At 39.0% G+C, this 27,682-nt stretch overlaps 2 protein-coding genes and 1 long non-coding RNA gene across 5 annotated transcripts in view; 1 reads left to right on the top strand and 2 right to left on the bottom strand.

The window, feature by feature from the left end:
* Window positions 1-12,469, top strand: part of LOC103138020 (enhancer of polycomb homolog 1-like) — a 38,041-nt gene extending 25,572 nt beyond the window's left edge. For 2 of the 3 annotated variants that reach the window (XM_007552081.2, XM_007552079.2), the window contains 10 exons: window positions 323-471; window positions 1,449-1,596; window positions 1,677-1,841; window positions 2,455-2,544; window positions 3,451-3,599; window positions 4,178-4,569; window positions 8,006-8,121; window positions 8,191-8,326; window positions 9,247-9,616; window positions 10,859-12,469. In XM_007552081.2, the coding sequence (XP_007552143.1) occupies window positions 323-471; window positions 1,449-1,596; window positions 1,677-1,841; window positions 2,455-2,544; window positions 3,451-3,599; window positions 4,178-4,569; window positions 8,006-8,121; window positions 8,191-8,326; window positions 9,247-9,616; window positions 10,859-10,931 (1,788 nt within the window). In that variant the 3' untranslated portion in view covers window positions 10,932-12,469. Of the gene's footprint in view, window positions 1-322; window positions 472-1,448; window positions 1,597-1,676; window positions 1,842-2,454; window positions 2,545-3,450; window positions 3,600-4,177; window positions 4,570-8,005; window positions 8,122-8,190; window positions 8,327-9,246; window positions 9,617-10,780 lie in introns of all 3 variants that reach the window. The other variant, XM_007552080.2, reaches the window with a different exon arrangement.
* Window positions 12,470-18,463: 5,994 nt separating this feature from the next.
* On the bottom strand, window positions 18,464-19,315 carry LOC107836227 (uncharacterized). The gene is made up of 2 exons (XR_001662088.1): window positions 18,847-19,315; window positions 18,464-18,711 (listed from the first exon to the last, which is right to left on the bottom strand). It is a non-coding gene; the product is annotated as an uncharacterized LOC107836227 (long non-coding RNA).
* A 1,096-nt stretch (window positions 19,316-20,411) lies between these two features.
* On the bottom strand, window positions 20,412-26,749 carry LOC103138040 (arylsulfatase I-like). Its single transcript, XM_007552104.2, has 6 exons — window positions 26,722-26,749; window positions 26,134-26,381; window positions 25,080-25,226; window positions 23,845-23,998; window positions 22,581-23,107; window positions 20,412-21,750 (listed from the first exon to the last, which is right to left on the bottom strand). Exons 1-6 carry the CDS (start codon window positions 26,747-26,749, stop codon window positions 21,334-21,336), a joined length of 1,521 nt encoding a protein of 506 aa, XP_007552166.1. The 3' UTR covers window positions 20,412-21,333.
* Window positions 26,750-27,682: the final 933 nt, after the last annotated feature.

Genomic DNA, 27,682 nt, shown 5'->3' with positions numbered 1-27,682 from the left:
ATACACACACACACACATATATATGTGTGTGTGTGTGTATATGTGTCAATATTTTAGTGAAGTTTATTGTTATTCTCTAAGTGACTGACATTTGTCCCCAAATCGATGCTGAAATGGTAATTTTGAGTATTTGTATACAGAACATTAACAGTCTGAGTTTCCATGTTTTTGTCGTCAGACCTTCGTGGTTTTGTTCATTTATTTGTCACAGCCTTGAGTCCTAACTGAGGACCACGAATCCAACATGAGCCTCGAACCCTTTTCACAAACTCCTGACATCTGGGTCGTTTGCCTAAAGCACCGTCTCCCTTTCCTCGCTCAGAACCGTAAGAACGACGAGGCGTCGTACGAGAAGATGCTGAAGCTGCGCAGGGACCTGAGCCGCGCCGTCACCATCCTGGAGATGATCAAGAGGAGAGAGAAGAGCAAGAGGGAGCTGCTGCACCTCACGCTGGAGATCGTCGAGAAGCGGTGAGTCCAGCTGCAGACCCAAAGTTCTGCTTCCCAAACGGGACCGAAGCAGCAAGCCGAGTTCCTACGACATCCTGGAAAACACTGGAATTCCAGTCAGGTGTTTGGAAGGTGCTTGATTTCTGCACAAAGTCCTTGAAAGTGCTTGACACTCAAATAATAAAATGCAAGATGTTTGACTAAATAATGGAAAACATTATTTGTTTTCATACACCTAATAAAAGACAGTTTTTTTGTTTTAGTTTAGTTGGAATCGCTAAAGTTATTTATATTTGTTAGAAGCCAGAAAACCTGGCAAGGACACTTTTCAGAGATGTTTGTAACTTTCTTTGTATTTTGTAGATTTTATGTTTTGCTTAATTTATCTTTTGGCAAAAATTGACTTGGGCAGTAATCTAGGAAGGTGACAATATGTAATAATTTAATTTGACTATGAATGTGATTTACTGTTGCATAGTTTCTTTGAATTGTTTCAATATTATGTTTATTATTCCCATCAGCTTTTTATTTAAATATCCGAACAGTTTTGACGGATTTGAATTTATGGCTTACCACAACATTTAGTTTCGCTTTTGGATCAATTACGTATTTTTGAATTTAAATTTGACTTAAATTAAGTTTAAACCGGCATTTTGGAAACTCTTCTGATTTTCTAACATTTAAAACAAACATTGTTTTAAATTTGGGGATTTCTTTTTTAAATTAGTGTTTCATTCTCAGATCAGTCAGGTGTGCAGGGTGAGTGAGAAACACTTCAAAACAAAACATTTTGTTCCTGCTGTAGGATATGAAATGATAAAACCAAAAATAAATTAACTGTACTCAATAACTGTGAACTAAAACTTTTTTTTTTAGTTTATTTATATTGTTTTTGTCTCTAAAGTGTGGTCCTGGAAAAGTTCTTAAATTTTACTGAAAATTGTTAAAACTCTGAAATATTTCAGAGTGGAAGCTGATGCTTTCATTTCCGTCTCCAGAAACTCCATGTCAGACTTTGGTGGAGAAATAATGGCGGAGGTTCTGGCTGAGCGGGCGCTGGTGAGGCCGCAGATCATCCCCCTGGTTCCGCTCACCAATCAGTACCGACACCAGGACCATCTGGACTCCAAGGACTACAAGTCCAAGGTGAAGCCGCTGTCAGGACCGCTAAGGCTAACGGCTTAGCGGCGCCGGAACGTTGTCGTACTAACGCTTTGCTCTCGCAGCCCGAGAAGGCAGAACCCCAGCGGCCGAAGAGGAGGTACGAGAAGAAGCCGAAGATGTTGCCGTTGTCGTCGGGAACGGCCCACCACACGGGTCCGGTCGTGTTCAACGCCAAGGACCTGAACCAGTACGACTTCCCCAGCTCCGACGACGAGCCCTTCTCCCAGGTGAGGCGCTAACGGGTTAGCTCATCCTCAGCGATCAAACGATGGAGTTTGGTTTTAGTTTCTCGAGGTCTGCACTGCAAAAACACAAAATCTTACCACATAATTTTGGTTTAGTTTTTAGGGCAAATATATTAGGACACTTGAAATAATACAAAACTAACTTACAAGTAAGTTTTCAGCAAGTATTGGGAGCATGATTTAAGTAAAATAATGTAATATTGATGAAGAGATTTTACCCATGTTGTAAAATAATCTGCCAACTAAACTGGTGCTTGTTCATCAATATTACATTTTTTACTTAAAACAAGCTCCCTTTACTTGATGAAAAGTTTCTTATTTCACATGTACCAAGACATTTGCTTTGTAAAGTGTGGGACTTTGCTGTCAGGCAACGTTTAATAATGATGAGCAGAAACCCTGAATCTCGCTCTTTGTTTGTTTATTTTCGTATTAATGAGGGGAAGGTGAACCGCCACCTTATTGGGTTTAATTTAAAAATCATTCCCATCTTCTCTTTGGTGCAGTTCCAGTTTAAATCTCTGCTTCACGGTGAAAACACTTTTTATCCTTGAGCTTGACTGGAACCCTGACCTTTGACCTCTTCTGCCCGCAGCTCCACTCAGGCTCTTCGGAAGCGGAGGAGGAGAACGACCCCGACGGCGCGTACGCGTTTCGCAGGAGAGCCGGCTGCCAGTACTACGCCGTAAGCCTCACACTTTTAGCTCAAGCTTTAAACAAACTGAGTTTGAAACGGGTGCTGGAAATCCTGGAATTGAATTTCAATGAGGTGTTTTCAAGGTTTGGAAAGTGCTTGATATTCAAACTGCATTTGAACTTTTGATTAAAACACTAAACTTGGAAAATGTTGAGTTGAAACCAGATATTTTTGTTCACCCAATAAAGACAGAAACGGATTTATTCCTCCTGTCTGAAGTTAAATCAGACTAAAGTATGAAAGTATTACTTTCATACTTTGAGTTATTTTTATTTGCTAAACACCAGAAAACTGTTTTGTTACTTTCTCTGTATAATTTAAGCAGAAAAATTATTTTGGGTTGTCTCAAAGTAATAAATATTGATTATTCCTAATTTCTCAATGACTTATTGATCGTCTGTTAAACATTAAAGAAAATTATTGAAATTTCAGGAATTTATTTATTTTTCCCTCTTACCAATCAGGTGTCTGAGGTGTTAAACATTTCATAACATATATGAAGTTTACCCTGTGCAGAATAATGACACAAAAACTATTAAGGTAATAAATAATATTTCATCATTTTCCCAACATGACGACTTGAGTCGTTTTTGCCAAAAGATGTTTAAGACAAAAATAAATAAAAAATCTTTTTTGGCAAAAATTGACTCCATTTCCTGAAATGACTTTCAGGAATGTGATCGTGAATTTAAATAATCTTTTTTTTATTTGTTGTGTTTTTATCTCCAAGGTGAGGTGCTGGAAAAGTCTGGAAACTTACCTTGAAAACTCTTGAAATGTGCTTGAATTTTACTGTGTTTCTGGCTGTTGGCCTGCAGTCGGGTTTCTATCGGCCGCAGACGTGGTTCCCTTCAGGGTCGGGTCAGGCTGACTGCTGTGGTTCTGTGTGTCCAGGCCCGTCCGGACCTGGTGGGCAGCTGGCCGTGGAGCGGCGCCTGGGACGGCGGCCTGGCCGAAGCGCGTTTCCGCTACAGCCTCACTACGCTGACGGTTCCACGCCGCTGCCTGGGCATGGCGCGGCGGCGCGTGGGACGGGGCGGCAGGTCGGTTCTGTCGGTTCTGCTTCGCTCCAACATTTCATCTGAAACACGACCGCATGTTGGAGTGGAGATAGAAAAGAAATGTCATGGAAATCTTGTGCAGTTAAAATATAACTTGTATAACTCTCTGATTTTGGGTTAATATCTGTAAAACAGATTATATTTTTACTTTTGCAGAAGCTGTTTGTTGCTGCAAGTGGATACATAAAAAACAAAAGCCTAATATTTATACAGTTATTGAAATGTCATGATTTGATAGAGTATCAATTATTTATACCAAGCAGATTTGGAAAAAGAGAAGGCAGATATAACTTACAGGGAACTGAAATTAATTTAAAAACATGCTTAAATGAAATGTTTACTCTTTCTGCATTTAAATTTGAAAGTCATCGTCATGAAGCGATATGGCGCTGAATGTGTTTATTTTTGAGTTTTTTAAATATGTGTAATGGGGAAGCACCATATTTATGTGAATAGAGGGCAGATATTATTCTGATGATTTATTTTGTTTAGTTACATGAACTGTTGACCTTGATTCGATTAAAGGAAGTTTTTCCTGACTGGTTCTTGTGGGCCTGCAGGGTGTTACTGGACCGGGCGCACTCGGACTCGTTCCACCAACTGGACCTGGAGACGCCCGACCTGCCGCCGCCCGCCTCTCCGCCTCCCTCGGCGACTTCGCGCTCGCCGGCGCTCGCCGGTACCTCAGAAACAAATACCTCGGACAGAAGTTCCCCCCCCTCGGCGCCGCCCCCCTGCTCGGACCTCAGCCAGATACTGTCTAATATAAAGTCGTGCCGCTGGAGGCACTTCAGACCTCGGACACTACCACTACACGAGCTGGACAACGCCCAGCCGCTGTTCAGGAGGATCAGTCGAGGCGTGAAGCGCACGCTCGCCGCCTCAGCTGGGGGTCGGCCGTTCGGATCGCAGCGTCCGGCCAGGGTGGTCCCTCCTCCCACACCCGTTGCTGGTAAGTGGCCTCTGAGGTTTTGTTAAAGCTGCAGCGTGTAACTTTTATAACAAAAAAACTGTTTTTAACATATTTGTTGAAACTCTCACCATGTCATGACGGTTTACGGTTGCACAGATTGCAGTTTTCCCGTCTTTAAATAACCTGCTCTGCCGATTCAGATTTTTGCCAGTACCAATTTTGTTTGCAACAGTGGGATGATTATTAAGTGCAGACATGACCTGGTGGGCCGGGTCTGTCAGACAAAACTCTGACTGCAGAGCAGAAGACAGAGGCTGATTTTTAGAGCTGAGGTGGACGAGAACGGCTTCACGTGGAAGTATCAGCCGATCACCGATTTCCCAAAATTGAGGAAATCAGTGCCGATAAATGGACTTGTCAATAAATCAATGCACTTCTAGTTTGAGACAAATAATCTGTGAAAAGCTCGATCTCCTCCACCACCTTCCTGAGCTGCTGTTGCTGTCTGAAGAAATTAATCACTCCCGACCAAAATCAACCAATGAGAGCCAGGAGGAGGGTCTTAGCGCTGTCAATCAGCCTCATGTACTCTCTGCTAGATGGCAGAGAATCATCTCGCTGTTGCAGGAGAACTGTTTGTCTGCCATCATCAGTGGCTATGCTAACTAGCATTAGTTAGCTGCAGTGTAGGCAGACCTGTTAAGACACTGTTGCAGTAATAAATGCAACTAAAAATAAACCATGGATGAGTTTCTCTTGTTGGGGCTTTGGTCCTTTCATCCTGGAAATGTTTTTTAGCTAATAGGCCGACTTTGTAACTGTCTTTATGTGGCTCTGAAGGTTCACCCAGATGGCTAAGCTGCTGGAAACATGCAGTGGCTCCAGGAATGAACCTTGGGGAACCCCACTTATGCCAAAATAATTTTGGTTTTTTGCTGGTTGTCCAAAAAGTGTTGCTCATGTTTTTATTTTTTTCTGTAGATTCCCTCCATGTTGTTTTTAAAGTTGGAGCAGCTCCTTGTTTTAATCAGCCGAGTGTCTGTTGTTGAAGAAGTGTGTCGGGTTGCATCGATTTTGTCCACGAGTATCTGAATAATTCATTCTTCTAGTATCAGTCATGTAAAGATATCAGTTATTTTAACGACGTTACTGCATCTGCTTTAATTTTACGTTTGTTTACTCCGACTCCTGCCTTTTGCTCTGTGAAAGATTTGTTCTTGTTTTTAAGTTTGAGCTCCCCTCCCAATCCCAGAGGCGTCAATTAAACCTGGATGTGCTGAATAAATTCATGACGCACGCCGGACCTGTTGCCGTTGACTCACAGGCTAAACGCCGCACTCTGCAGGCATTCAGGCGCATCTGGTGCTGCAAACATTGTTTTTACATGCTTTTGGTTATTGATTGTGTTTGTGAAGCTGCACCGTAATGAGAATGCCCAGGCATGAGTCAAATTAACAGGGTGGTTCTGCTGGAAGCGACGCCACAGCGGCGCAGTTGACTGGGAAAACTTCAGATTGGAGGATTTTCATATGCTGGAGATGCCATCAGATGTTTGACTTGGAGAACAGAGGGACTAGTAGTCTCAGATGCTGTGGACTGGAAAACTTATGGGTCGGCGGGGAAAGAGGAAATCAATGTTTCAGAGAAGCATGAAGCCGTTTCATTTCATGACATGAAAAACAAGACTTTGAAATCAATAAAAAGTAAAACACAAAAGACTCGAGGCGAAAACCAAGAGTCGGGCGGAAAATGCTGATGTTTCACCGGCAGCAGGATTTTAATGTGTTTTTCCTGACTTGGATGTGATTGAATTCCTGCTTCTGAAGATTAGCTTTAGCTTTACACCAGATGTGCTGTTGCATCTGAACAGGTTCTGGTTCTGGTTTCACTCATAAGTCGACTGTGGTTCTGTTTGCACACACTGGGAAATCAAACTGATTGTTTAGAAACGCTAAGAGACGAATGAAGGAAGTGACGCAGATTTGATCCAAACACATCGAAGTTCTCACCGGATGTTTGAAAAGGTTTAGCTGGTTGTTTTGGGAACATGGTTGGTTTCCCAGCTTTTCATTCCCAGTCCACTGTGTGCCTGTAGCATCACTAAGACATGTTCATGTCTGACCTGTAAAAATAGGCAGGTTCAGATGTTTTAAAGGGGCTAAAACTGGGATCCACTGCAAATATTTCACACATTTCCCAAGTTAAATGAAAAGGTTGGACGGCTGTTTTCCCACCGTATTACCAGAGGATAGGTCTTACTTTTTCAGACGTAAAACGTTTCATTTTCTGTCTGTCGGAAAGTGTTAAAATCAGTCTGAAAAAAGGTTTTGAGAGGATTAATGTTTCAAAATCTAAACTAAGAAATGGCAAATTCAGGAAACGTTTACATTCAAACAGGTTCTATTTCAACAGAACTTAAATATCTACTGGTTTGTTCCTTTTGTGTGAATTCTGTAGTGTTTTTACACGGAGGCGTTGGCCGAGTTGCTCTTGGTTTGTTTTTCTCCAAACTGACTGGATAAAAGTCGAGTTTAAATGTTGTTTTTTTGTTGCAGTTTTGGCTTAATTTCTGCTCTGTTCTTTCAGCAAATCGATTTTTTGAGTCTGTAATAAACTAACGATGAGTCAGTTATTAAATTTGTTGCGGATTAATTCAACAGTTGATTAATCGTTTCAGTTTTAAACGAGTATAAAAAAAGTTGAGTCTCTTTTTACTCTTATTTCTCCCAGTTGTGCCTGCAGCTGTTTAATTGATCAGCAGTGATCTGATTGATCGTTTCAGCCCTGGTGTGAAGTTATGAACATGCAAAACCTCCTACTCATCTTTTGGTTCTCTACGTTCACATACAGAGGACCAGCAGTCGCCGTTTCCTGTCAGAAAGCATCCTTTGATGCTGTCGTAACTAATAAGTTTTTTTGTTTTTGGTTAAAGGAATCAGCCTGGTTCACTGCAGTATTTAATCTCTGTGGTATAAAGATCAAGTCGACACGAAGGAGTTCTGGGTAGAACATATTTAGACGAAGCAGATTGTTCACCTTAAATGTAAAATGTATTTTTTATTTTTAACAGTTTTGGGTTAATTTCTTCAGTAAATTGCCTTTTTGAGTCTGTATACTCCATTTAACGATTAATCGTTTACTAAATTTACGATTATTTCAATAGTTAATCGTTTCTGTACAAAACAGTTTGTCTCCTTTTGCTCTTACTACTTCCTGTTGTACCTGCAGCGGCTTAATTAATAATTAAACTTGAGTAGTCCGATTAATCATTTCATGCCAGATCACAAAATAAATGGATAACAATCCTCCTATTTATCTCCGATTCTGTACTTTCGTGCATCCAGCATCAGCAGTCGGTGTTTCATGAAGCTTTTTTTCCCCTCAAAGTAACCCGGATTGGTGTGCAGCAGTATTTTATCTCGGCGTGGGATAAAGATGTTTTTCCCAGATGGCTAACTTGACTCCTCTGTCTCAGCGTTCACAGCAGATCAGTACCAGCAGCATCAGGAGCAGCTGTCTCTGATGCACAAGCAGCAGCTGGAGCAGATCCAGCAGCAGCACCAAGCCAACAGCACTGCCAACAGCACACAGGTCGGTACGCCGCCGCCACGCGCTCAGCCGCTGGGTTTCTCCTAAACGCTCCTCCTCTTCCCCACACAGAGCCTGGCGAACACGCTGGACGAGGCCAGCGCTCACTTCGCCGCCTCGGCCCTCGTCTCCGCCGAACAACTGCTGGCTCTGAAAACCAAGGACGAGCTGGCCCTGGGAGGCGGAGTCAACGGCATCCTCTCCTCAGGTACAGCCGACGACACAAACGCTCCACCCTAGAGTGTCGCTGGATGAAACGCCTAAAATTTCCCCAGAGATCAAATAAAAGCAGAAAACTAGTTTATGAAACCCGATGCCTTCCTTCATTTGGGATTCTGGTGAGAAGCAGGAAGCAACCTTCATCGCTTGGCGGTTGTTTCATAGATGGTGACATAAATGAGTTTTCTCTTCTAAAATCCTCACCAAGCTCAACAAATCGGTGACTTTCTGGGTTTTCTAGTCAAACTGCTCAAATTACAGTTTTTATTTTCGTCAGCAGTCCCACATGCATTTCTGTACAATTTGGCGTAATCACTGCTCTGACTGGCGTTCTTTCAACTGCTGTTTACTACAGTTAACGATTTATCGATTACTAAGTATTTGGCTATTAGTTCAATTATCGATTAATCAGAACTGTTCTGATCATTTTAATAAACTTTTTGTCATGAATATTAAGGAATTATTGGCGTAAAATAAGTTCATATTGTTGCTGAAAACTCATTTGTAAGTCAGTTTTTCTTATTTGAAGTGTCCTGAGATATTTGCTCTGGAAATTAGACAAAATACTTGGTAAGATTTTGTATTTTTGCAGTGAAAACATGAACTTAAGAGATTTCAACACCCAGAAAACCTGATGCAGTGATTTTGAGCATGAACATTAAAGTGACGGAGACAAAGATCGGTCCCTTTTTAAATGCGCAGTAAAGTTTTGCTAAAGTGAATTTTTGTTTTAATTCATATTTTGCAGTTTTCTGTGGCTCCTTTGAAAACATTTTTAAAAAGTAGAATTTATTTAATTTTCCTCGGTCGATAATTTCAACTTCCATGTCCAAACCCCTCCTCCCCCTGTCGCCTTGTTGCCCTCCTGCCCCTCCCACCACCACCGCCCCGTTTTTACCCCACCCTCAGGTGTCTACAAGAGCTTGTCGCTCTCGAGCACAGCGTCCCCGTCCCCCGCCGCCCCGGCTCCTCCCACCGCCGCCCCAACGTCCGCCTTGCTCCACCCCTGCTCCACCACCCTCGGCTCCGCCACCAGTAACAACAATGGCACAGCCCACCCCCCCGCCAACGCCGCCGCCGCCAACGCCACTCAGGTCCTGCTGGGAAACAACAACAGCCTCCGTTTGGCGATCCCCGCCGGCAAGCGCATCCACGCGCCGCGGACGCTGAGCGCCACCATGTCGACATCCGCCTTAAAGCTCGCCCACGCGGCAACCGCCAACTGTCAGAAGCCCAAGGTGGCCGCCTCCTCCACCTCCGCGCTGGACATGGTGCCCAGGTGAGGAAAACGCCTCTTGTCCTGTAAAACATTGGTAATGATGCAGGGACAGATTCTCAAAGATCCATAAGCTTAACACTGTAAACATTTTAAATATCCAGAACACGCAGAACAGAAACAACAAATAAGATGAATTATGAAGTTTCTGTAAACAAAATCGTTCTTCAAAAAATGGTCAGCTGAGGCTAAAGCAGCAAACCAGAAGATTTTTATCGTCCAGGTTTTGGTAGAAAGGGAAAATAAAAACGGTAAATAATGAAAATGGAAATTATTGAATTTGTTTTAACTCATTATGCGATTAATTTATTGCAACAGGTCTAAATCAAACAACAAAATGTTGGTTATTTTTTCTCCAATATCAGGAACGAAAAAAGCCAGAATGTTTTTACTAATAATAGGCAACTCTTAAATTAGATTTTAGCTTTGATTAAAGGAGCTCAGTGTTTCTGCAGTTTACAGTTTTCTGGATGTTTGTTCCAGATTAGAGGAACATAAAAACTGTTCTCCATGTTTGGCTCTGGGAATAAAACAGATTAGTCCTTTATTAAACAGATTAGTCCTTTATTAATCCCACAGTGGATTTACGTGTTATAGCAGCATATCAAAATATACCCAATTTAATATACATGTCTTAAACAAAACAGTATAAACTGTATACTAATAAAATGCCTAAGATCTCAGATTTGTAAATAACTTAAGTCGCATGACAGTAAAGTTGAAATAATGGGAGAATAAAGTTTTATTACCAGAATAAATTATATTGTATATATTAAAATATTTTGTGGCCTGGTCTAAATACCGTCATGCAGTTCACAGACGGGATGATTAAAGCTGTTTTCTGTAAACATTTTCTGCCGTTTGTATTTTCTGTTTTAAAAAACAAGGCAAGAAAAAAACATTTTTAAATTGGATCTGGTGTGAAAAAAATAATTTTATTTTTAAGCAACATTCACCAGCTGAAGCTGAAATGTAATTGGACAAATTTATATATATATTTATATATTTTTTGGCTGATTGAAACTACAAAGAAACAGTCAAGTGGTTCAAGTTGGACCCAAAGTGAGTCAGTACTGTAAACGTTAATCGTTGATGCTGTTGAACTAAATACTGAGTCCGTTCTGGAATTAACAAAAACACTTTTGCTGATGTTTGTGTCGCTTCCAGAAATGAACCTTTAAAGCCTGAAGCCGTCTGTGAGCGCTAAGCTAACGGTGCTCCTCTGCCTCCTCTGTCCCGTTTCAGGGAGAATCTGGAGCAAGACAAGCCAGCACTGAACAGTCTGTCAGAGAACACAGTGGCCATGGAGGTCACGTAGCCGCCGCTGCCGGCTGCGAGGGAAACGTCACCCAGCGGCGTTTTCTTTGTTTTCCTCTTTGTTTGTTTTTTTTTTTTTTTAAGGTGCTATGCATCATTTTGTTTAGTCGTGAATGCAAGTGGTGGCTGAATGAGCACGGCAAGGTTGGGTTTCCACGGCAACCGTTTTGGGACTTAATTGCAATGCTCGTCTCGTACAAATTTCTTTTTCTTCTCCCCTCCCATAATTTCCCCCCGTTTGTTATTGTTAATAAGAGATCGTCTGTAAATTCTTAATATGGCAATTATATGTACAGTACAGCATATTTGTAATAAATACCCCCGCCCCACCTTTAAATGCCCCGAAATACCCCCCCGCCCACCACCACCCCTCGTTCTTGTATATAACATTACTTGAATACAGAATTGTTCATTTGTGATGTTTTGCACTCGAGATACAAAGTTAAAAAGAAAAAAAGAGAAAACGACAAACTGCAACTGGTGCAAAAATAACGAGGAGTGAAAGTTGTACCACAGAAAAATGTATGTCATCACATGCATGGTGCAGAACCTGCTGTTGGATCTATTTATTGTGCCGTGTTTACAAAGTTATTTCTCCCCACCTTCCCTCCCTGCCATTCATGTCAGTTTTTTTTTTGCTAAATTTTAAATACACTGTACCTCTCACCGGTGCCCCAAGCTGTAGTCAGTGTTCAGCTACATCTACATATATTTTTTAAAAACATTGAACATGTTTCCTTTGTTCCACCACATTTGTCGTGTTGAGGAGTCGCAGGCCGGTAGGCGAGGCGTTTGTTTGCTCTTCCATACATTTTTTTATTCCTGAGACAAGTAACAAAACAATTGGGATGAAGACTTTCCCAGAAGTCTTTGCTGCTTCTGACGTATCTAGGCACTATATGATTTGTTTTTTTAATTGACTGATGCTGCTTTTGTATGATTTTTACCGTTTGGTTTCCACTAGATGGCCTCATTTTTTATTGTTTTTCCTCCATCTCTTGTTTTTTTTAAATAAATATTTTTGTATCACCTCCCCCACTTTTTATTTTAAATTTGCTCATGGAAAAACTTCATTCTTTTGTTACTTGTTGCTCTAAACGAAATATATATATATCTATATATAAGGGAGTAAAAAAAATGCAGTAACTGACATTTATCATTCCAACCTCTATGTAATAACAAACATGTATGAATTGAAAAAAAATTAGACGTTTTCTCTACTTTAAAAGAAAAAAAGCTATCCTGAAGGCTGAAAGGCCATGAACCACATGTTATCGGGTGCCTTCATTTGGGAAAAAATAAAAACCTAAAAAAAATGTGCTCTCTTCTGTGAAGAGTTTGGTACTGAACAAGGCTACTTGTAGTTTTTCTTTGTTTGTACCACTATCCCTATGCCCATTCCAGTTTCCCAGTTTGATTCATGACTCTGTTTCCTGTTTGTTTTTTTGTAGACCCAACCACCACACACACAAACAAAAGAAATCCTTTTGAAATGTCACAAAATGAAATAAAAATCCAGGGCATTATGTGTTTCGACCAGCATGTGTTTGTTTTTTGTCGTCTACAGTTTGTCTCTAAATGTTGCTGTAAATTACCTCCAAGTTTGGGAAGCTTGTTTAATTTGGAAAAGTAAGTACACCCCTGCTGCTTTGATAGGCTTTCATAAGGGAAGTAGCGGCTAGCTTAATGCTAATTGAGTAATTTTCAATGTGACCTGTCATTAAAAGCAGAGTTTTCAAGGTGGGAGCTACTATTCTCAATTTACATATATATATCTATATATATATAGATATATATATATATCCCAAAGTGTAATTAAATGATTTATGGTAAGAGTCGTGGATGACGGCAGGATTTCCGGTTTCCATTGAATGTATAATTGCGCAATTTGATGGAAACTTGGATTAATAAAAATCGATAAAGGTTTGGCGCTAGGATGACTCTTCCCCCTCCCCCGCGCCCAAACTGCAATATACTTTTTTTTTTCGCACCAGTCACGTCAACAAGCGGATGTTGCCGCTGGCGGGAACCACGAAGAAGACGACCGGAAGTAGCTGGAGGATCATGGCGGTCATGTTTCTTGACTTTTTCACTGCGATTTAAAAAATTTTTTTTCTTAATGGAAACCCGTAATGGCGAAACTGTATTTTTTCGACAAAGTTTCGCGCACAATTTGTAATGGAAACGCAGCTAGCCTTGCTACAAAATGAAGAAGCTTCCGACCAAAGACTTGCTGTACATGCTAACAGCTCAACTCAAACATGTCCTGGATGACGCCATTGTCTGTTGGCTAGCACTGCTAATCCAGCTCATTTGCTTTTGCTGCCCTTCTGGAAGTCACTGAAAGTCAGGAAGTCGGGATACGATCGATGATAAAGGTTTGAACTTCCTCCGTCTCTCTCTGCATCCATGAAGTTTCTTCTTCAACTCCTGGTATTTCGGATTTGGTTCAGGTATGTTATGAGGTATTGAGATGCTAATCAGCTGCTGCATGTGGTTACAAAATGCAGCATTTAAAACCAGACGGAATAATTGTCCAAAACGACACTTCAGTCAAAAAGATTCATGAAATCAAGATCCCATTAAGCCTGAAAAATATAAAATTTGTCAAAATTCTCTGAGTGGTTGAACTTTGAGGCATGCTTCTACCAGCATCACAACTAAACAGAACGCCAGACCAGATGTAGCTTTTATTGAGAGGAAAAAGAGAAAACAAAGGTAACAGTCGAAATAACGGCAAATAATGCAAACTGGAGAGCAGAACAACAAAGTAGAGTAAGAAGTGGTCAGTTTGTCCAGTAGCATCATGACTACAAAGTTAGCTCATGTTAACTTCTTACAGTGAGGCTTGAGAGAGGAAGAGCCTCGTATTGCGTCCCAATATTTTGAAATGACTAGTTGTGTGTTCAGGTTTCATGCAGAACAAATCTGTAAAAACAAACAATAAATTAGAAATCTAACTTAAAACAAAACCCTGCACCGGATTCCCATCTGGTTTGGCCAAAATCAGTCGAAGTTGGCCCCAAACAAAAAGTCCATCCAAGTAGCAGCAAACCAGCAGGATTTTAAAGGGGCCCTATTTTACAAAACTCACATTTTGCAGGTTTTTATGCTACGATTTGGGTTTGTGCTGCTTCTAAAAACAGCCAAAGCACTAAAAAACAAAACAAAAAAAACACAAAGTCATTTATAGGCAATAAGTTAATAAGTTAATATTTTTAGTTTGTAGAAAATGAGCCATGTCAGAAGCCTCCCAGTGGTTGAGTCACAACTGATGGGACAATTATTTTGTTGTTGATTTACCTTCCAGAAACCACATGCTCCATTCTTCTTGGTTGTGTAGGATGCTCTATTAATGTTTTTCAAAGATATACAGTGGTATCATTATGCATCTTTTTGCCGTAATTTTCATGTGAGTGTAAATGTTGAGTTGGGGGCGCAGCCAGCAGCAGCTTATGTGGATTTAAAGTGACAAGATGCCCTAAAACAGATAAAAATGCAGAACTGACCAGAATGAAATTTAATTATCTAAGAATGATTTTGTGAAATCATGTTTTGTGTAACTTGTTGACCTATCATAACCTGTTCAAGGAATCATATAAATATATAAATCATGAGATTTTCTGGTCTCGACCTGGTTCTGAAATGACCTAAAGTGTACAAAGCTACACACTCATTTCTTACATATGGATAAGTGAAGCCCAACAGCCCCTGGAATATAAAAGTATTTACTTTGTTTCTGTCGTGATGGTGCGTTTGCTAACTGTTCACATCATTTTAAAGCTTCCTGTTATACAGAGCTCTGTAAAGAGGCTCTGTGTTCATTAGCGCCGGTGTTTCGTGTGCGTTTGTAGACGCAGGGATTTGGTGACATCGGCCGTTGCTTTGTGCGAGGTTGAGTTCAAAGCTAAAGGACATGAGGACGCTCTCCGGATCCGGTCTCATTATCTAAGCGCCGACTTTATCCTTTGGATCTTTGTTTACGGCCCAGACAGAATCTAATGAAGAGCAGACATGGCGGACTGGCCGCCTCATTACAGCTGATGAGTCAGAGGGGAAGATGAAGGTCGCCTGCTGATCACTTTGACCGGCTTGATGCCTTCAGTTTGAAATAAAGTACCCAGATTGATCAATAACCTTCCAGGACATTGAGATAAAGGCATGAATGTTAGTGGTTGTAGTAACTATATGTCTTCGTTTTAATATTAGACGTAATGATTATTTGTTCTGTTTTCCAAATCTTTTCAAAATCCTTGACCATTTAAAGAAATGTTTCTTGTTACAAACACAATTTTAATATGTTTTACTAAGAATTTAACATGAAACACCAACAAAAAAGGAGAATTAAAAATGGTTTCAACATTTTTGTGGCCAAATAATTAGCAGTTTACTTTGGTTTCAGGCACTCAGACATTAAGTATAAATATAAAAACAACAAAAAAAAAGATTAAAGGAACAACATTTACATGTATTTGAACCATTTTTGTAGTTTTTAGTGCAAATATGTTATTTTTTTCAATAATAAAAATAAAATTTTCCCATGTTACAGTACTTTTTCATCAATATTGAGGAATATTTTACTTAAAACAAGCTCATATGTCTTACTTTAAACTTGCTTCTAAGCTAGTTTTGTCTTATTTCAAGTGCACTAAGAAATTTGAGGTAGAAACGATGAAAATACTTGGTTAGATTTTGTTTTTGTAGTGAATATACAGAATGGATTCGTATGGTAGTGCAAATACGCTTATTTTGTTTCACACTAATGAAATAGTAGTAACAGCAAGTACCTTCAATTAATTTACTGTTGTAGACAAAAGCAAAATAGCAAAGCGTCATTTTCTGTGCTGTTATTCACCACTGAAGCAACAAATTACTTATTTGAACAAATAAAAACATGAAAAATGATCATGTTGATCCCATGTTCAGTCTAAACAGTAAAAGTCTGTTAATCTAAAATAATATTTAATGTGAAAATGTTTCACAGACTTTGAGGAGTTTTGGATTTTAGAAGCTCGTCCTAATGAATCTTCCTCAAGAAAACAAAACTTATGATTAAATGAGTTGGTTTCCTTTGTAAAGTCAGATACTTTAGATGTTTTTAGGGGTTTGGATCAAACACAAGATGTGAAATCAGCAGAAAAATATAAATTTTATTCCAACAGCACTGAAGAGCAAATTCAAAAATACATATTAATTAAAGGGAAATTAAATGTGCAATGGTTTAAAGAGAAAACTAAAATGATCTGCAGCAGGAAAAGAAAAGTAACAGCAAGAAGAAAAGAAAATTTCATGAATGTCAAAAAACAAAAAGCACAACGTGAAAGTCAGTCAGAGTATCAGGATCCCATCCAGAGCTGCTCTCTCTCTTTTTCATATGTAGTTAAGAATAAAAAGTTATGCTGAGACTGAAGCTTCTGTAGCGCAGAATTTAATTAAGAGTTTTTCCCCGTGTCAGCAGAAACTGAAATGAAAAGAAACCCTCTGAGTGGAGAGAACCCTGATTTCACAGCCGCCCCCGATCTCCGGCTCGCTCTGCCCGGACTCCCCGGAGGGCCGGCAGGATGGAGGCGGGATTATCGGCGACACAACTCCGCGTGTCGTCGGTGGGACCGAGCGGGAGACGGCTCTGGGTGTGGGAGAGGAAACAAAGCAAAGATCCCAAAATGTAAGAAGAACATCAAGTCCAAACAAACTGGGTTTGGTTTACGGCCTCGTTTAAACCAGTGAGTCAGATTTAGAAATATTTGAGTCTGACTTGGAAAACAGGGCAGCGATTCCTTAAAAGGAAGAAATACACCCAGAAATACTATTTATTATGTAGTTTAGGGCTGAACAGTGAATATCTAGATGTCAACATCTAGATTATTCAGAGCTGTAATAGGTCAGATGAGACAGAAACATTAACGCTGCAGTACGTAACGCTTATAAAAATGTTTATTTTACATATTTGTTAAAATTACCATCATGCTGTTTTATACAAGACAGATAATCTGTGGAAAAATCAAACTCCACTGGCTCAGTGCTAAACAGAAACTACCAATCAGAGCCAAGAGACAGGTCTTAGCGCTGTCAATCACTCTTGTGTTCAGCACAACATAGCCTACCACCAATGCTAAGGCTAGTTAGCATAGGCTCCGATGACGGCAGATAAACGGTTTTCCTGTAATGGTGAGTTGTTTTTTTGCAGCACATTTCGCAGCGTATTTATTCAGAGTTGATTGACAGCACTAAGACCCGCCTCCTGCCTCTGATTGGTTGTTTTTGGTCGGGAGCGATGCATTTCTTCAGACGGAAGTAGCAGCTCAGTAAGGAGGTGGAGGAGACAGATGTTTTCACAGATTATCTGCCTCATAAACTGTCACAACATGGTGACAGTTTTAATAAATATGGAAAAAACATTTTTGTAAAAATGACACATTGCAGCTTTAACTCCAGTTTTCACCTACCACCCTCAAACTCCCTTTTCTGATATCGCCCTGGGCAACTGCCCATAAAAACCTAAATGTTTAACAGCATTTTATAGTGATATCAAATTATAGTGAGTCTGTTTTATGAAAACTAATAAGACTCATACAAGAATTTTTAATTGGAGGAAATATCTACCGTTTATCAGGTGGTCAGCTGAAAAATCATGTTAGTTTCTGTTTTAATTTACTGTAATAAACTTGATATGTGTGTTAACTAGAACGTAAAGGTCTAAATGGTTTAACACAATCTTTTTTTTCTAAATAAAGACCGCGACCATCATCTGAGTGAATCAGGAGACGGACTGCTCTGCGATTTATAGGATTTTAATCCCAGAGGATTACATGATTCCAGCTTTGTTCAGGGATAAAAGAAGCACCAAATTATTCCTCCATGAAGCAGCGAGGCGACAGCAAGCGTGGAAAATCCTGTTTCACGTGCGTGTGTGTGTGTGTGTGTGTGTGTGTGTGTGTGTGTGTGTGTGTGTTGTGGCTTCACTGCGTTCGCATTATTAATCTCTGGCTCCACCTGGTGGTTAAACCAGTGCTATGCATATTAACATTTTTCATGTAAATGTTTGCCAACGAACTCAAAGCTCAGAAAAATTCTGTAAAAAAATGTTTGTTTCTTATAGAAGTTTTTTAGATTAATCTCAAACATCCTGAGTTGTTTCTCGTCAATTTTTGACTTTTCAAACTAAGAAAGGTCGTTGTTTTTTCTAAAGAAAAAAAAGAGTATTTCTAGAATATCTCTGAGATTAGTCTCACAATTTCAGATTTTTTTTAGGACATTTTTGAGATTTTTAGCAGAAATCTACTCCGTCTTTTCCCTCTATCTACCATGACCTGAATACGTCGCTGCATGTTAATAAAAATAACTAAATAAATAAAATAACTAATAAAAATAACTAAAGTACATAAGAGCCAGCCATATAGAAACATTCTGATGAAAAATTTTTATTTTCATTATTCTGACATCACAGGTCCTTATTTTCTAATAAAACTAGCTTGTAGTTTTATTCCTTATTTTTACTGTGGAGTCACTGCAGGTTACCATTAAAGAACGGAGTAAAACCCAAACAAAACTTTATTTACAGAGGGTGGAGAAATCAAACATGCATGCAGTTTTTCCGTCAGGAAGCAGCCGCAGCCGTTTTTCTCTTGTTGAGCAAATACTGTGAAATATTTAGAGACTAGGTGTCTTCAGAAGAGGGAAAACCTTCAAAGAGGCTCCTGATCAACACTTCGCCTTCACTTCCTGCTCTCCTGGCGGCTCAAACGTCACTGAAGAGTTTTCACACCTCAGTGGTTTTACTCCTGCAAATCAGCAACGATCAACAAAATATGACCTTTTTGACAGAAAATTAATAATTTAAAAAACCCTTTAATGTTTAAGTGGAAGCTAATTTCTACAAAGTCATGGCAATTTAATAAAAAATAAATTAAATTCACCTTCTTCGAGTCAGTATTTAGTAGATGCACATCTGGACGCTGCAGTTTTTACTCCATTCTTCCTGTTAAGCTTTTCAATACAACAGAAAATTAGGGCCACTGTAGATGAAAGAAAGGGAGTTAATTTCCCCCAAACACTCATCAAATTTTTAGATTAATCTCAAATATTTTCTAGAAGAAAAAAAAACAGGGAATTTCTGACCTTGAAAAGGGGAAACTTCGCTACAAAAACTCAAAACTTCTGTAGAAAAAAAAAGGTGGAAGCTGAAAATTTGATAGAAAAAAACTTTTTTAGATTAATTTCAGAAATCTTCTTGCAAAAAGCCTTGAAATTTCTGACCTGGGAATGTTGAAAATTTGCCACAAAAACTCAAAAGTTGGATTTTTCTAACATTCAGGGGAAAAGTTCAGAAATTGAGATTGCTCAGAAATTTTCTAGAAATTTTTTTTGTTAATTTCTGATCTTGAAAAGTTGAAAAAAAAAAACCCAGAAAAATAAATTGTAAATTTCTGGGCTACAAATGAAATAAAGTGATAAAAAAACTCATACATTTTAAAATCAATCTCAGAAATGTTATAGATCAAACCTGGAAATTCCAAAAGTCGACAATTTTCTGGATCTTCTCCATTATAGACTTCTGTAACATTCCCTCCAAAAATAGCAACAGAAATGGTATTTAATTTATATTTAGTTATTTTTACTGCTCACAAACCTTTTACTGCCTTTAAAACATCATATTCAGCTCATAAACTGCATTCAGTTTTAATGAATTAACCAACAGATGCATTGATGGTTGGTAATGAATAATTTCAGGCTTTTATACGCTGAAAACATTCTGCAAAACAAGATTAACTGACATTTCTATTGTTCACAATCACAAATTTTAAATTAACACTTAAAATTCATAGTTGAAATAAATTTTAGTTGATGCATTCAGACTGCTACAGTATCAAAAAAAAATCTGTTGAAGTTTTTTAGGATGAATAAGGAGAAAACCTTAAAATGAGCTTTGGTTAAACATTGCACATGTAAACATTCAGCTTTCAGAACTGAGACGAACATTCAGCTGTAAACTCTGAGCATGCATACATGGAGAACAACAGCCAGGCGTCTTACGGTAAACGGCGATTAAAACCAGAATCCAGATAAAAACATGAACCTAAATTCACTCCTGGTGGGTGGGAAGGAATGAAATGTGCAAAAATAAACAAAACTGCTTGAATTCATGACCTTCTGGTTCAGGTAAACATCATTAATCAGTTGAATTTGGTGTCAAAACACACGTCGGTACCGCCCAGTGTCAGTTCATGGACCACAAACTCTGTCGGGTTTTAATTTACTGATCAAAACAAAACTAGCGGTACATTTAAAAAAAGCATTTTATAAGATAAAATTACAATATAAACCCTAGAAAACATCTTCAAGACTAAAAGGTAGTTTTTAATTTCTAGAGGATCAATTCACACAATTAAATATTTTTTCTACTTGGAGCTGATGATATGTCTGAAAACGTATCGCGATATAATCGTTTCATATCAGTCAATCTAGATAGTTATTTATTAAATTGTTTTAAATGTCTGAAATATTGCCAAACTGGTGGTGTGGCCTTTCCTGTCTTATCTAGTTTTCTCTCCACGCTGTTATTTATTTTTAAGTAGTTTTATGCAGTGGTGAAACATTAAACTGCTGCTGCGCCAGTTATGCAACAGCTTGTTGCTAGGTAACCGAAACTTGAACTGCTGGTTACCATGCAGGTCGTTGCTAGGCAACCAAAGAGTGAGTGAGTTAGTTTATGCCACATCGACTACTGTACGTGTTTTTTGTCTCTGTATGTTTTTGAAATAGTTATCGTAGAAATAGAGGAAACAGAACTGCTTCGTAAACACTTCAAAATAAGAGCATGAAAATAAAGGTCTTAACTAGTTGAAGAATTGTTACCAAAACTTCAACACAGATACTGAACTTTATTCAACTGAAAGTTTGCAAAATATTTTACACTTAGCTTGTTTGGAGGAAGCTAAGTTTGCTAAATGTTTTCAAAGTTAGCCAAAACGCTAAACAGAAAGTTAGCTGTGCTATTAGCACATTAGCTAATGTGTGTCCACCACTGTTTTCTGCTATTTGTGGACGTCCCAACCAAATACTGTAATTGGATGTATGTTTCAGCAGGCTAACATTTCAAATTGGGTCAGATTTTCTGATAAACTAATTGTTTGGGTTTATAATCATGATTAACAGAAATAAATGTCTGAAATATTTCACACATTTTGATCTGATTGACAGAGGTAAATAAACTTTTTGAGTATTTCCTATTTATATGTGAAACATTAAACCGTCTTTTAAGTTCAGATATTTGAGTGAACCCTCAACCCTTTATAGGTCCAAATGGCCAGATCACATCTCATTTTTAATCCACCCTGGACATAAAATAACAGACATTTTGAATAAAAACTATATATTGGAGTCTCTGGTGTTACTTCAGGCCCTCAGATGCCGTTGGACATCATCCCCGTGTTCAGTTTCAGGAAGAACGACTTCAGCTTGCACAGCCGGCACTTCTTCTTCTTCTTCTTCTTCTTGGCGTTCTTACCTTTCTTGTAGACTCCCTGATATTTCGTCTCCTCCTCTCCGTCCGCCCAGGGTGCCCAGGCCCCGCCGTGCCGGCTGGGGTTGGCCCGCGGGTCGTCGGGGGGGAAGTACACCGGCACGGCGGTCCGGTTGTAGTGGGCGAGCCGCTCCAGCAGCTGCTGGACCACGTCTGGCCTCTGGTCCGCCAGGTCCCGCCGCTCGAACGGGTCGGACCTGATATTGAAGAGCCAGACAGTCTTCAGGCTGGGCGGCTTGGAGAGCGGCGAGGAGGAACGCTCCAGGTTCCACCAGCGGCCGGGAAGCGTGGGAAGCATCTGCGGATCAGCGATCGGGAATGTTTTAGCTTGTTTTGTAGAAGTAAAACAGAATATTTTTAATGTGGATTCACAACAGCTCTGTTTAATCCACTTTAATTGAACATTTAGGTGCAGCAACGCTTATTAGAGGACAAGTCAAAGAGTAGGTGTCGTTCTAGTTACCATGACAACAGAAAGAATCTTGAAATCTGTGAAAAGATTATGACTTTGTGTAGCTAACGTTTTCGTAAGTTGCTTGGACTTTATTTATTTAATTTATTCTTGACGAAATCAGTCCAGTGGCAGCAAATGGCCACCAGACTTTGAACACGGTTGGCCCAGAAAGTCCGGTTCCTTTTGGGTAGATGTGAACGTGTAATCGAACTCTAAAGCGGACCAAAACAACGAACTCTGGTCCGCCTACAAACCGCAGTTTGGTTGAAGTGAACTCTGATGCCATTCGAGTGAATATGTGAACGCCAAGTGGACCGTAGACTACTCCAAAAGTAGGAAGAGAACTACAACACAGGGCATTCTGGGTATGTGACAGTGTAGTGCGAGCGGGAGAAATGACTCATGGTCTTATAGCAACGACAAAAGAGAAATGCTACAACCGCTAAAATATGACCCTGAATCAAGTTGCTCTCAGTGTCTTCTTTTTTTGTCTTTTCCTTCTGTGGTTCTTGGTGCAGCGCCCCCACAGGCGAGGAGGAGAACAGGTTTTTCAAATTATTTGGTTTCAAATGCAGTGAAATGCAGTGGTTTCAATGTTGCAGTTCTGGTTCCAAATCAAACCGGGTCTACCGGACCTTCAGGTGTTAAAACAGCCTAAGAACTTTTCTCGGTACCTGCAGAGGGACCCAGTCTCCGTGACCCGGATCTCCGGTCAGCAGCTTCCAGTCTCCGACCCGGATGGCGGCCTGGACAGACGTGTCCCACAGCGGAGGCGGTGTCGGGGTTCCAGACTGAGATGTGTTCTGGTTCTGGTCGAAGGTCTGCTTGGGTTTTGGTGTTTGCTGCTCTTTGAGCGGCTTCTTTGGTTTGGTGTGAGCTGATCTGGACTGGGACAGGTTGTGGTTCTGTGACGTGGTTCTCTTGGATTTGGTTTTGGATTTGCGGTGGAAAGTGCCAGATGGAGCTCCGCCGGACTGGATTCCAGGCTGCAGCTCGGGTTCTGGTTTCGTCTTGGCTTTTGGGCCAGACTTCAGCTTTAGCTTGGGAACAGGCTTGGATTTCTTTGCCAACTCATGGGGAAAAATCTGAGGTTTCTTGGTGGTTTTTAACCTGAATCCAGACTTTTTATCCAGTTTCTGCTTCAGAACTTTCTTCTGCTTCTTCTTCGGGTTTTGAAACGCCGCTCCTTTGGACGGGATTTCTGCCAAATCAAAGACAATGAAACATGAACAAACCAGTTTTAGAAGGAAAATAACATTTTCAGAAGTTAATGAACGAATATAGGGCTGCAACTATTTTAGCAATCTGTTATTCTGATGATTAATAGATTTTTTTAAAATGGCACATTTTACAAATTTTTCATTTAATCTCAAACGTTTTGTTCATACAGTATTAGAAATACATTAAAGATGCTAATAAACAAATAATAGCTATTTTAAAATTGTATTGCCTAAAATAAAATGATATAGCATTCCTTTAGTGAATTTGGACTGGATGAAACTAAAACTTTTTTGGTTAAAAAGTTAAAACATATTTACAGACAAGGAAGAACTTTCTATCTAAAATGTTACATATATATTGTAAAGTTTTGGCTTAATTGATGCTCTGAATGTGTTTTATTTTTTACAAATTGGCATTTTTTGGAGTCTGTATACTTCAGCCAACAATTAATCGATTACTAAATTAGTTGACAATTATCTGATTAATCGTTTCAGCCCTAAACCAGTTTGCTTATTATTTTGGACTCAGTTGAATAAAACTGAAATAAATAAAAACAGGATCTAGGTCACCCTTCACTTGAAGACGCTTGTTGTATTTAGCCAAGTTGTAACAAAGCAATTAAAAGCAGATTTGGACGGTTTTAATTGATTAATCCGATTAATCATTTCAGCTTTGAACGAGTATAAATTAAGTTGATTCTCTTTTAATTCGTCGTACCTGCAGCTGCTTTCTTCCCGGGCTTGTCGTCCCGACTCTTGGATTCAGTAGGATGTTTGTGCAGCGGGTCGATGTTGTGCAGAATCTCTTTTCGCGGAGACTCCTTCCCCTCGCTGATGGCGGGCCAAACGTCAAACCCGTCCAGACCTTGGCTCTGAGCCACAAACACACACAAGCAACGGTTCATGCAGGAAACTCCCTCATTCCTGTGGCTGGGATTCATTCAGTTAAATACAAATTTCAACAAGGGTTTAGAAATGCACTTATTGCTGGACATTTTTTGTCCAGCATTGTACTGTCACTATGATGGAGTATAAGGCTAAGAAAAAAAGTTAAATTACAAGAATAAAGCCAAAATATTACAAGAACAAAGTCAGAATAACATAGAAATAGATTTAGACGACAATAAAGTTGAAATAGTACGAGACTAAAGTCATAATAATTACAATAAATTTGTAATAATACGTATTAGTAAAAAAATACGAGAATAAAGTTGTAATAATATAAAAATAGTCATAAAAATACAAAATTAATTTCGTACGTTGAAGTTGAATTAATACGTGAATAAAGTCGTGATAAAACAAAAATAAAGATGAAGTAAAATAAGATGAAAATAAAGTCTTACAAATAACAATGTTATAAAAATACGAGAACAAAAGTTGTACAGCAATGAAGTCAAAATAATCCAAGAATAAATTCATAATATTACCAGAAAAAGTAGTCATATTATTCGAACAAAGTAGTAATTCTATAACTCTCACACAAAAAGCAAAAATTGAAAAAGAGGAATATTGAACATCTTAAGTTAAACTTTGGTACTGATTTTACATACAGGAAAATAATTCAATCTTTAACGCATCAGCATGAAATTATTTTCAGTTTATTTCAAAGAAACTTGACAAACTGATCACATAAAATCTTTATAACTCAATTGCAGCTTTGCTCTCTTTAAAACAACTTTTTTCCAGTTATTTTACAACTTTCTTCTTGTAATCTTGAGTCATTTTTCCATTAATATTACGGCCTTATTTACAAAATTAAAGAAAATCTCTCTGTGCCCCTTATTTTCTGTCCTGGTCACAATATGATATAATGTTAAACATAAAAAAATCTGGTTTGAATTAATAGAACAAAGCAAAGTCAGTGAGAACTTTAAATAACCCATAAATAAAATGATGCAATAAAATAAAATACATTTAGTTTCCAAATAAAACCATGAGTGTTGGACGACTGACCTGGGTTATGTTGCCGCCGGCCAGTCCCACCAGTGTGGGGAACCAGTCCGTGACGTGGAGCAGAGCTCTGGAGACCCGCTTCCTTCTCTTCAGCAGCGGGCTGTGGACGAACGCCACGCCGCGCACCCCGCCCTCCCAATACGTGCCCTGCAAACAAACCGCCATGTTTACCTGGAAAGACTTGTAATGCACTGGTGCTGTTAGGGGAAAATTACACTAAAACTGGTATTTTTCATTAATTTACACTCAAAAGTAAAAACATACGCTAATTTTACATTGTGAAAATTACAGATTTAACCAAAGTTGTCTTTCAAGAGTGCTTTTAAAATCTAAAACAACAAAGTTCTCCACGATATTTCTATAGAAGCAGATATGGTTCTAGGAACACAGAAAAAGACACAGGGAAAAATTAGGTTTGAAGGATGGAAGAAAGAAAAAAGATGAAGTATACTGAAGGTAGGAATGGATGTTACTACTGGCAGAAATGACAAAGAAGACGATAGGAAGAGGTAGGAGGATGATGGCACTGCATGCTTTTTAATGATTTATTTCCTGAACAAACTCATTCATGTTGAGTTTCTTCTTTAATGGAAGCACTGTGGTTTTTCTGTATTAGTGGAATATTGACAGAGTTTTGCACACATTTGTAATGGAATTGCATTAGTTGCATTTCCATTGGCCATGCACATCAAATCTTGCACAAATTGGAATTACAAAAATAAATTTGCTTAATGGAAACACACCAATTTTGAAAAAACACATTTTTTGATAGAAGGTTTTTGCACTAGGATGAAGTCATTGTTTGGCCATATTAAGAATAGTGTATTTTGAAAAATGGAAACACTTTTTTTGCATCGTGAGTCATGTGATTAACAACTGGATGTTACCACTGGGGGAAACGACAAAGAAGATGACAGGAAGTGATAGGAGGATGATGGTGCTGCGTGTTTTATACAACATCTCCAATGTTTTTAGAAGATTTAAAATTGATCTTAGTATGTTTGCTACTCACATCCAGTTGATTGGATTAAAAATAAAGTACTTCATTGTTTACCTTCCTCCCTCTTAGCGGCCAGTTGCTCCCTCCGGTGAAAGGCTGGGCTCCGTTGTCGGTGGAGTAGATGATCACGCTGTTCCTGTAGTATCCATACTTCCTGAGGGCGTAGGTCACATTTCGGACGGCTTCGTCCACCGTGGAAACCATGGCGGCGAACTTGCGCCTGGCGACGTTAGCCATGTTGCGGTAGGGGTAGATGTAGGACTTGGGAGGCTGCAGAGGAGTGTGAACTGCCTGGAGGAAAATAATTCAAGTCTTTTCAGATTCAGACTAACTTTATTTTGGTAAATTAACAACATTACAAAGAAGAAAACAAAATAAAACACTATTTTACAAACTAATTGTTTAAAAAAACAATTAGTTTTTTTTTGTCCTTATGCTTTCCTGTCCTATTCATAGACTCAGCAGGCTATATATAAGTACACATATTCATATTTATATATGCATGTTTATATATATCTATATATATCTATATATATCCACACAACAGTATACGCTTTTATAATTTGACATCTTAAGGCTCTTTTTAGAGCTCACCAAAAAAGAGATCATGATTCAGTGCATAGTTTTCATGTGACGTCTTACATCCGGGAACTTTGTAGCTGACAGCCATCTTGGTAGGTTTCTGTAACTAACTGTCCTGACCTTTACTATGTAGTTGCTATGACAGTAATAAAGAAGCCACATTCTCTGCCTCATACGAGTTTATCCTTTTATGACAGCAGTGATATTGTTGATACACTTTGGTCAATAGAGTTAATATACTTTCTTTTTATTGGTTTTTGTTGTGCTTGCCTACCAAGATGGTGATTCAGTGGCATGAATCACTTCTGTAACCCAGGTTGAAATAGCCTCTTCATAAAAATAATAGTAAATTAGTTAGATAGGTAGTAAATAAATAAATAGGAGAATAAATAAGGAATTAATCGATCTTAAAATTGTTAAAAATATATATATATAAAGAGCAACAATTAGAGACATTAAAATTTCTGTATTTTGATTTTTTTTAATATATTTTAATTGATTTGAGAAACTGTATAAACCAGTTTTGCTTGTCAGCGAACTCTCTTATTCTGAAGGGTTACATTTATGTATAATCCATGTGACTAGTTTCAGCCAATCGGGTTGCTGCGTTCTCTGACGTGAGAGAGAGAAGAAGCAGAGAGCGTAAAGCAAGCAGAGAGCGCAAATGCAAACGGGATTGTGCTTGAAAAAAAAAAGCGAGACAGATAAGAGAAATTGACCACTCGTAGCTGACTTGTTTTGTTTTGTCTTATTTCTTGAGAAGAAGCTTTTTGCATTATTATTTTTTCCTCACCCTGACTGCGTTCGGGATCATCTTTGTGTGTTGTGGAACTGGACTTGGCTTTTTTTGTTTTTGTTTGTCTTTTTTTATTTTCTTACGTTCGGCTGGGATTTGGACTAAGGAGTCTCGGATCATCACTGAATTGGATCTTCCTAAGGAGAACGAGATGGCGAGCCAACCCGGGAGCTTAGTGACCATCCAGTAGGAGCTACGCCTTCTGCTGGACATTGCCAACCCCGT

This window comes from Poecilia formosa, unplaced genomic scaffold (assembly GCF_000485575.1).
Source record: "Poecilia formosa unplaced genomic scaffold, Poecilia_formosa-5.1.2 Scaffold45, whole genome shotgun sequence".
In the NCBI taxonomy this organism is placed as follows: domain Eukaryota; kingdom Metazoa; phylum Chordata; class Actinopteri; order Cyprinodontiformes; family Poeciliidae; genus Poecilia; species Poecilia formosa.
The sequence above is the reverse complement of the archived record's forward strand: the minus strand, read 5'-3'. Positions and strand labels throughout refer to the sequence as shown.

What these genes read in the sequence shown, in the direction of transcription:
- LOC103138040 (XM_007552104.2), bottom strand. Translation starts at nt 26,749, where the DNA reads ATGGCTGTCAGCTACAAAGTTCCCGGAT. An exon ending in CAGCTACAAAGTTCCCGGAT is followed by an intron (nt 26,382 to 26,721) that starts GTAAGACGTCAC and finishes AGACTTGAATTA; the next exon opens with TTTTCCTCCAGGCAGTTCAC. An exon ending in GAGACTGGGTCCCTCTGCAG is followed by an intron (nt 21,751 to 22,580) that starts GTACCGAGAAAA and finishes GCTGATCCGCAG; the next exon opens with ATGCTTCCCACGCTTCCCGG.